The 9224-nt window shown below is 41.2% G+C and overlaps 1 protein-coding gene across 1 annotated transcript; it reads right to left on the bottom strand.

Moving 5' to 3' along the window:
* Positions 1–826: 826 nt before the first annotated feature.
* isoc1 (isochorismatase domain containing 1) lies at positions 827–8645 on the bottom strand. Its single transcript, XM_036528955.1, has 5 exons — positions 8377–8645; positions 6207–6326; positions 4655–4858; positions 3817–3933; positions 827–3052 (listed from the first exon to the last, which is right to left on the bottom strand). Exons 1-5 carry the CDS (start codon positions 8641–8643, stop codon positions 2906–2908), a joined length of 855 nt encoding a protein of 284 aa, XP_036384848.1. The 5' UTR covers positions 8644–8645; the 3' UTR covers positions 827–2905.
* Between the last annotated feature and the right edge of the window lie 579 nt (positions 8646–9224).

The raw sequence follows: 9224 nt of genomic DNA, 5'->3' as shown, positions 1-9224 counted from the left end.
AAATTATGATGTGATTTGGACCTCAGCACATTGGATTGCTCTTTTTGGATCTTAGTTTATTTTTTATTTATCTGTGTTTTCCCACACCTGGTTCTGTGGACCTACTTTGTGTGCTGCCTTTCTTCATATCCGAGCTCTCAGTGAATTAGCTTCGGCTGAGCTCTTAAGAGAGCACTGATTTTAATTTGTCATCTCTTTGTTTAAACTGCAATAAATTATTTGTAGAGCTGTTGTGTGCCTCTGCTAAAAATAGAGGAAAAACAGTGTGTTTCTTTATCCAACATAATTTTGCTAGTGTCTGCTGGTGGCATAAACTCAGTACAGCTGTATGAAATCACGCTTAATTAGTTGCTAAATAACTCGTTATAAGCCCCAGGGAAAAATTACTCCCTCTTAATCAACAAAACTAATTATGAGTTGCTATTACTTATTTATCAAAGATGCTCAAAATAAAGTGTACAGAAACTCATTTTCTGGTGTCCTTATGCTACAAGAAACACATTCCAAAAACCTGCATCTGTGTTCAAAGAACCGATAGGTGATATTTCTTAAGTGATGTTAATTACAGATAAGTAATCAATTAATGGCTACATCAGACCTAATTAAGAGAGAGCTCTGCTGGTAAGGAAAGCCAGCATACATGCTAGGTCTCCTGGACCAGGTAAGAAATACACAGTCCTCTATGATCCAGGTGTTTCCAAGTGCTGTAATTTACCTGAAAGGACAAGATTAGAGTGTTCAGATTCACGTTTTCAATTAACAGGTCACCACATGCTGTTTTTCTAATGCCACTGAGTAATAAGTGAAACAACAGATGATGCACGGTACATACAAACATTTATTTAAGTCAGCCGATACAAAAAAACAAAGGTGTCTGTGGTTTTCTAACAGAGTTTACAAAGTGCACAAGCCTAAAACTTCACAACAAAAAAAGTACCTTCAAGAGCTGCTTTACAATCAGTTTGGACAATTAAATATAGGCACCATTTTTTTCTTCAAAACATCGCTATCACACCGAAACGCAGCTTTACTTCACTGGAGGCTGGTTGAAATGATGTGCTCTCACAAGCCACGCTGGAAACACCAAGCCAGACTTCTGGCACTGTATGCTTTGTGTATCTGCCAACAGAGCCTCAGGCCTCCATTCAAAGTAACCAGTGTGCATGGTCTTTAAATGAAAAATTACAAAATTGCCAGTTTATTTGTTTTTAATAAATTCACACACAACGCCTTTAAAATTAATTTCAAAACCTCAAAGCCCAAGATGATCTGTAAATGAGAGATATGACAGTGAGGCTACATGAACCCCAGAGTGGGTGGAGATATCATGTTATCAATGACTCACTAATTTGGTCGAATCATAGTGCTTTGCTGTGCAGAGAAAACACTTGATTGGTTAATACCAATCGGTGACTGACAACACATGGTGGCTCCACCTATTAAGGGATTCATGCAGCCTCACTCTTCCTAACACTAGTAACTATGGAAAAAGGGAAGATTTGTTGTGATGTTTTACTCAAAGTTAGGGAGAAAGTAAACGGTGGTAGTTTTGAACAGAGGCCTTGAATATTCTTTGGGGCTCATGCCAGCGTTGTCATTCGAAACCTGCGTGTGCACACATTCCTGTAAAGCATGTGATTTGTTAACATTCAAAAATGGGCGGTTGGGCTCCTGTTCTCAAAGTCAGTCCAGGCAGTGCATGTGGACATTTATTTGTCTTACAGTAACAGTACCGTACAAAAAAGGGTGAGCTATGAAAATACGGTGCAACTATTCCCCAGATAAAGTCATTCTGACCATATCCTGTGGCTAGAGGCATAGAATGTGCTAGCTTGTGCATTAATTCATTCAGCTAGTGCTTGCTAAGTGTAATAATAAACAGCTCTGTTTTATAGATGAATTAGCATAACCTTCTTGAATCAGGAAAAGCCATTGTTACACTAGGATTGAATGTCTAATCAAACACCCAATTAAACATCCATATTAATTCAAATAAGGGCTGGGGTAATCAATCCTCAAAATTTGTGGGGGGGGGTGGTGGTGGTGAGGGAGTAGGTTTAATATATTAGGAGGGACACATTTTCATTTATATAAGCACAGCATGTATAATCATCTTTAGAAGAAGAACAATAGACTGGATGTGCAAGTCACGTGGGACCATTTTGAGCTGTCGAAAATTAGAATATATCATACTTACAATGCACCATGTGACAAACACAGTAACCAGCCAGTACAGTGACTACGAGCTAGAAATGCAGTGCAAACGACCATCAACCCCTAATATATACCAATATGTTTACAATAATCATAATCTTATAATCTCCATTGACCAGAACAACATTGGGTTAATACAGAGTGTAGGAAAGCTACATGAAGCATTAAATAAAAAATGCCAACATGTTTATGTATGTGTGTATGTGTCTGTGTGTGTGTGTACGCGTGTGTACATGTGTATTTTCCCTTTGTGTAAATTAAGAGCAATTAAGGTAAATCAATTCTACAGAAAAATAACTACCCTCTCAAACCAAGTTCTCAACTGATTTTGACGTGTGTGTGTATATGGTATATGGGACATTAATTAACAGCAGCATACAGTTGGTTGTGATATTTAGTATTCTAAACATTTTCATTTATTCAACATGAATGTCAAAAACATCAAAACTCAACGTCAAAGGTGAGCGTCCTACAGCTGAACCAGTGAGGAAAGGGGTGGGTGGGGGAACGCATTACAAGCCAATTCCACAAATGAAAAAGTAAATATGTGCCAGATGACAACCTTCTCCCTATGCTGGGAGACTGTCCTAAACTACCTGTGACCGAATTATGTAGGTTTCCCCTCAGACAGTGGATGGATCCGCATCCCCCCTCCCCGCCCCCCCGGCTCTGCCTGACCCGTGATGTGACGTCAGACCTTGGACAGCAGGCCCGACTCCGGGGCGCTGGCTTTGATGATGTTCTGAACCTCTTTGAATTTGGGGTGGTCTTTGTCTGCCACCAGCTGCAGCAGGACCGCCTCGCTGGTGGTGATGGTGATTCCAGTGCGGGCCAGGCGCTGTCGAAGAGGGACATCAAAGGGACAACTTTAAGCCATCCTAGAGTTATCTTAGAGACAGCAGTGTGGTGCAGTGGTAAGGAGCAGAGCTTGTAACCTAAAGGTTGCTTGTTCAATTCCCTGCTAGAACCTATTCTTGCAATTTGTGTAATACACACAACTATTACAAAATAAATGTGTAATAAAATTTACATTGAATATAATTACAAATTAACTGATTCATTGCTAAGGGACCAAGAATGGCCAGACTTCAATTAATTAAGCTTAATCAATTGGGACAGCTGCCCCAAATTTGTTGAAGGATGAGTTATTAATGGAATAAGTGAGATAAACACATTAACACCAATAAGTTTATCTTACAGAGGACGGTGCCAAGATGACAGTCAAGAGTGGTAAAATCTAAATTAGTGTATACTGCATAACTCATATAAACTGTACCAATTAATGCCAATCAGTGCAAAAATGAGTAGATCCCAAGGTCCATTTTTGGGAACCACAAAGTACTGGGCCTTACACTGGGGTACTCAGGATGTCTCCAGGGTAGAGACAAATTGTGTGACCACGGATTTTAAGAGACTGCACCTTCATGCTACACTTAGACCCTTGAGCAACTTATATAACCTAAATCACTCCAGTAAATATTCCTCTGCATAACGGATAATGTCTAACAGCTGCATTACGAAGGTGGGCCTTGATAAAGGAGTCTGAAAATAAATAACGTATGACTGAACGCTGATTCTGTGTGCGGGTGTCCCAGAAATTACCTCCAATGCAAACATTCTGTCCATCATGCTCCGGGACGATGTGGCGTCAGCTACGATGTGCACCTCCAAACCCCTGCCAATCAAATCCAGGGCTGTTTGCTGGATGCAAACGTGAGTCTGCATATCACAGACAAGAAAGAAACTAAGGACATTGAACAGGAAGTAGTAAACAGTGGAATTTTCAGGCATTTCTTTTTAATGATCACAATCATAATACATTTTCTGTGTAAATGCACCCATGACATTTACAGTTCAGTCAGTGTTAAAGCAACTGGAATTCACCTTTGCTTGGAAACAACCAATTTCTGCCACTAGGTGTCAGTAAAAGGCCCATTTCTATGTTTAAACAGCCCCAAAAGCCAGCAATAGAGTCCAGCAACTGAGTGTAATCTCATGCCCCCTCAACTGATCTGCCCTGAGATACTCTTCAACTGCATCCTCTCAGAATTGTAACCTTCTGCCCTTGTAACTGATTCTGGATCAGGATCAAAAAGTGACAATAAATGGCTGGATTAAGGATTAAGGGTGAGCAAGATGATCCTGGATGAGTATCAAAGTACTACACTAAATGATTGGGGTTAGGACTGAAGGAGGACAAGCTGTATTTTGTAGAGCCTTCGTGTCAGGGACAGCAATTCGGTATCTTTATTGTAATCACTCAAGCTTCAGTTTCATAAACCTGGGACAATCTAAACAGGTGATCAATTTGTGGCTAATCTCTGAGACATGAATCTTAGCTGGTTATGTTTGTTACATGTGTGCATTGTTCGTACAGTGAACTATGTGAATATTTTTAGGAAGAAATCCTTTCTTACAGAAAAGGAGCGGTTTCTCATACCTCCACTCCGAATAAGACAACGCTACGCAGCCCGGGAATCTCTGCCAGGGCGGCCTCCACCTCCGGGAGCACCATGGAGAACTTGGTTTTGGGGATAACCAGCTTGGCCCCGGTGAGGTCCATCTCCTGCACCGTGCTGCCCAGGCCTTTGGGGTACTGCTCCGACACGATAACTGGGATGCCTAAAATGCGCGCGCCTTGAAGCTACGGAGGAGAAAGCGCGCAAACGTGAGGATTCGCCAAAACAAGTAAACGTAAATCCACATCCGTGCCCTCAGACGTCAGAAAGTCTAAATGATGGTTTTTGTCAAGTGTCTGGGAAGTCTCAGAATGTAATTGCTATAAAACTGTTTGAAAACCCCTGGCCTGGTAATTTGGCTACATTTTAGAGCCTAACGTCGGCAACGGAAACGGTTTGCTGACAGGAAGCTGAAGGCAATAAAGCATATGCTTGTCAAGAAGCAGACGAATTATTTTCACGGATGAGGACAGCGCTTCAAGGCAGTAGACAAAATCACTGTCTGAGCCACTCACATACCATCTAATGCAAATTAGTATTGACGTCCCTGCACCTGGATCCCTAACCGGTGCCTGCAATCTAGTACTAACTGTAGCATAAAATGAGTATTACAAAAGAAGATTTTGCATTGCAATCTTTTTATAAATATGGATGAGAATGCCTAACGGTTTGTCATTATAAGACAAACTAAAATGGTCTCATAATGTTCATGATTTTCTGAAATGTGTATCTTATCCAAGATTTAGTTTTTATATGAATACATTTCTGGAAGTGAAATGAAAAAAAAAATAACCCACACAGGTTTTTTCTTAAACCAGTTATGAAGATGAAGCTTACATACTCTTATTTTAAGATAGGAAATGATAGAATTATGAGAAATGGGAAAATTATTTGTTGCATTGCACTCTGTTGAACAACAATATTTCACTCACAAACCATTTACAGGCCATATCAAAAAGATGATAGTGGAGTATGGTTCCTCTCCATCATAAGACAGCACTTGAGTCTGACCACATATTTGTGAAGTGACACTCTGGCCTTTGGACAATCCTGGAGGATTGTCAGCCAGTCTCCACACAGTTCTAAACAGGAACTATCAAAGGGATTCGTTCTCCAAATGTCACAGTACCGCTTGTCAAACACCTCCTCTTTGATGAAAAACAGGGGCCTAATTTTAGACTGTCCACATTGTCAGGGTCTAAGTGTGGTACCACGTTTAAGGAACCTGACTCATTACCAGAGGATTTTGTGTTCAACTCCCAGGTAGTAACTCTTAGTAAAGTACTATATCTGAACGACTTTTTTATTGTCTAGCCAAATGACAATGACAGTCCATTCAAATAAAATTAAGAGAGGATGATGTGCCTGGAAAGGAATTTACTGTGGACAAGACTAGATTGTGGGGACTGACTGTGGTCAATTGGATTTTCTTCTCAGGTCAAATTTTATAAAGGCAGGGACCGTGACCTAGAAGGCCTATATTCACTCTTTCACATGTACAGAGGGTGAGAAGACAGCACGAGCAATACTTACCAGCCGTTGGCCCACACTGATGATGTCACCAAAGTACTTGATCGCTGGTCGGAACCTCTCCTGCATGTCACAGCAGAAGAAGACCGTGGTGGAGGGGGACAGGTTCCCCAGCGTTGTAATCTACAGACAAAAGCAATTATGATGTCATTATGTATTAGGCTGTCCAATCAAAATGTATAACAGGATTTCCCCATTTGACCTAAAGTAAAGGAGGTCAGCCTGGGACAGAGGTCTCGCTCTCTGTAGGTCTGGGTTAGCAGTTCCATTAGAAACCACATGTATGTCAGTGAACTGAACCTCTTATTGATGGGTACACAATTAGCAGGATGTAGATGTTGCCCTTGGACTTCTGTGTCTCTACGTTGATGAAAACACAAAGATGGCCAAAAGCCCATTCCGAGTATTGGCTCCACACTGCCTCGGCTTCACTTAATACATCGGCTAGCCTACAGGGACTGTGTATGCGCAATGCTACACGTCAGACAGAGCTAACAGCCACACAACCAGGTGTATGTTTGATTGTAAAACTGGCTTACAATCTAGCACATCCATCATGTGCAGTGCCAAGGGACAATGTGATGTGACACTAGAGCATCATTGGTAATCTTAGTGCAGTATGTTCCAACAGGACTCTGCTGACAATCAACTGGGTATGAGGGCGCAGAATCCGGACCTCACCCTCTGATTGGTCCAGACACAGGAAAACTACACCTCGCACATCCTAAGCCGTGATACAATGACTCATCTCTCAGGTGGCCTCACAGAGAAAGGCCACAGGCTGTTCGGTTCCCCTCTTCTTCTCACAGCTGCAAGCAGTGTTACTGTGTGTTAGGCCAGATGATGAAGCAACATTCGATAAAGGCCTTATCAGCTACCAGCTCTGCTTTCTCCTTGACTGTGCCATTACTCAGACAGATGTCCCAGCGAACCAGCCCCCCCCCCCCCCCCCCCCCCCAATCAGGATTATAAATGTCCCATTTTGTTATATCACTAATACCGCATCTCCTCCATCCATCTCTGTCATGCACTTACATGCAGTGTTGCCGTTAGTTTGCACAGTAAAGCTATGCATCCACTTATTTCACAACTGTGCACCATATGATAATGTTTTCCGGTTTAACTGTTCCGTTGGGTAAGACAGCATGCTTTGCATTAATGTCTGGTAATAGCGTCAGTTTTACTCATTAGAAAGGATTGCTGTTCGTTTCTGCTGGAGGCTGGTGTCGAAAAGCGCGTCTGCTAAATTAATGCAATGTAAAGTAATGCCTTAAGAATACAAAACATAACAACACTCTATCCTCTATCATGTAGTTGATCAGTGAAAGACATATGGGCAGTTTTCATACATCAACATGAGTTAAAACTTATACATTTAACTCTCTCTCTCTCTCTCTCACACACACACACACACACACACAAACAAATATATTTTAAAAATGAATAGGATTGGTTAGATTTGGCTAAGAACAGGCTATTCTTTACTTTCCACCGAAGTCTTTCATTTCAAATTTTACTTATTCTGTAGGACAAAACATTGCTCAGCAGCAACTGTATCACGTTACATGACTGACTCAACTGTAAATACTAACTATTCTAAATAATACAGTCAATTAAAATGAAAGCCTCCATAACATTAATGCTCCAAAGAGTACAAAAATTAAGTATAAAGAGTAAGTCTGACAATTACATGACGGCTAAAGGCAAGTGAACATATTAAATCAACGTGGCACCATAATATCCTTCACACCTGTAAACTTATTCACTGATAGCTAGCAATCTTATAAAAGTGTTGGTTAAACCTTGTTGACTGAGATTGGTAACCGACGTTTGACAAAAACTAACTGAATAGTTCACGTTAGCTGTTTGTGGTTTTAACAAATAAAAATGAACGAGCTCGTCACCCAGCTATATTTAATGCAAGACAACATGCCAACTATCATTACACGGAAAAGGTGTAGCTGGCTTGCAGACTCCGGTAACACAAATGACACTGTCAATGCCCAAGTAGTCATGTCATGACCCGAGTTACCGCGCTCGTCTAGCTACCTAATTGACAAAGATAGCAATCGCGTTCAGCCAAGCAAGAAATGAATGATCCTCGTAAATATTAGGTTTGGTATGGCTAAAGCAGGCCTCCTTCAATGGGATAAAAACGAAGATGTAAGCTTACATCTATTTGCAGAGGTACCAGTCGCAGCTTGCATTTCTCAGATATGACAAATCCTTTGGGCAAATCAATGTATTGACCCCACTCGTCCGAAAACAGCTGGATCACGAACTTGCGGTGAATGTCGATTTGATATCCGTATATTGACAGGAACTTCTGGATGAGCACTTCATAGCCAGAACCTAGCGGGACAGAAGAGGGTCGAGAAAACGCGGAGAATGAGAAGAGGACCGGGACATGGTTATTGTTGCCGTGTTGAACATCCGCCATGATGCTATGCCTACAGATAGCTGGAGGGGGCGGAGAGACTGCCGCTCCAGTCCGACCTCTCAACCTTGACCCACAACTGTACAAAAAAACAAAAAAATCTTCCTTCATAAATTATGGAATAAGTTAACTAGATAGGCGTAGTTGTTTTCTCACTAATTAAGTTTACCAATGAAGTTTACGTTAATCTACATCACGCTAAAGTATTTTGCTAGCTAGCTATATCTAGTTGAATGCCTAGTTAACTTAAATTACAGTAAATGAAAGAGGGCACTATAAAAGTTAGCGGTTTTGTTAGCTCTCCCATCTCCGGCAAATATGGTGCTGCCAGCATTACCGGAACTCTGATGTACTCTACGGCCAACTAAGTATCTCAAACCATGGTATAACTCGCTTAGCTAAATCTTGAATACTAATAATTACGTTGCATTTTCATTCACATCTTTGCAAAAGTGAAGTTTACGTTGGCTAATGAAAGTATGGCACTAACGTGAAATACGAGGGCAACAGCTATAGCTCACTACATTTGCTGTATCAAAGTACATTTGGAGGCGTGTAGACTTAATGCACCAGTTTTTCCGGTT

This window comes from Megalops cyprinoides, chromosome 5 (genome assembly GCF_013368585.1).
Source record: "Megalops cyprinoides isolate fMegCyp1 chromosome 5, fMegCyp1.pri, whole genome shotgun sequence".
Classification (NCBI taxonomy): Eukaryota; Metazoa; Chordata; class Actinopteri; order Elopiformes; family Megalopidae; genus Megalops; species Megalops cyprinoides.
Note: the sequence above shows the minus strand (reverse complement) of the source record. Positions and strands in the feature narration are given on the sequence as shown.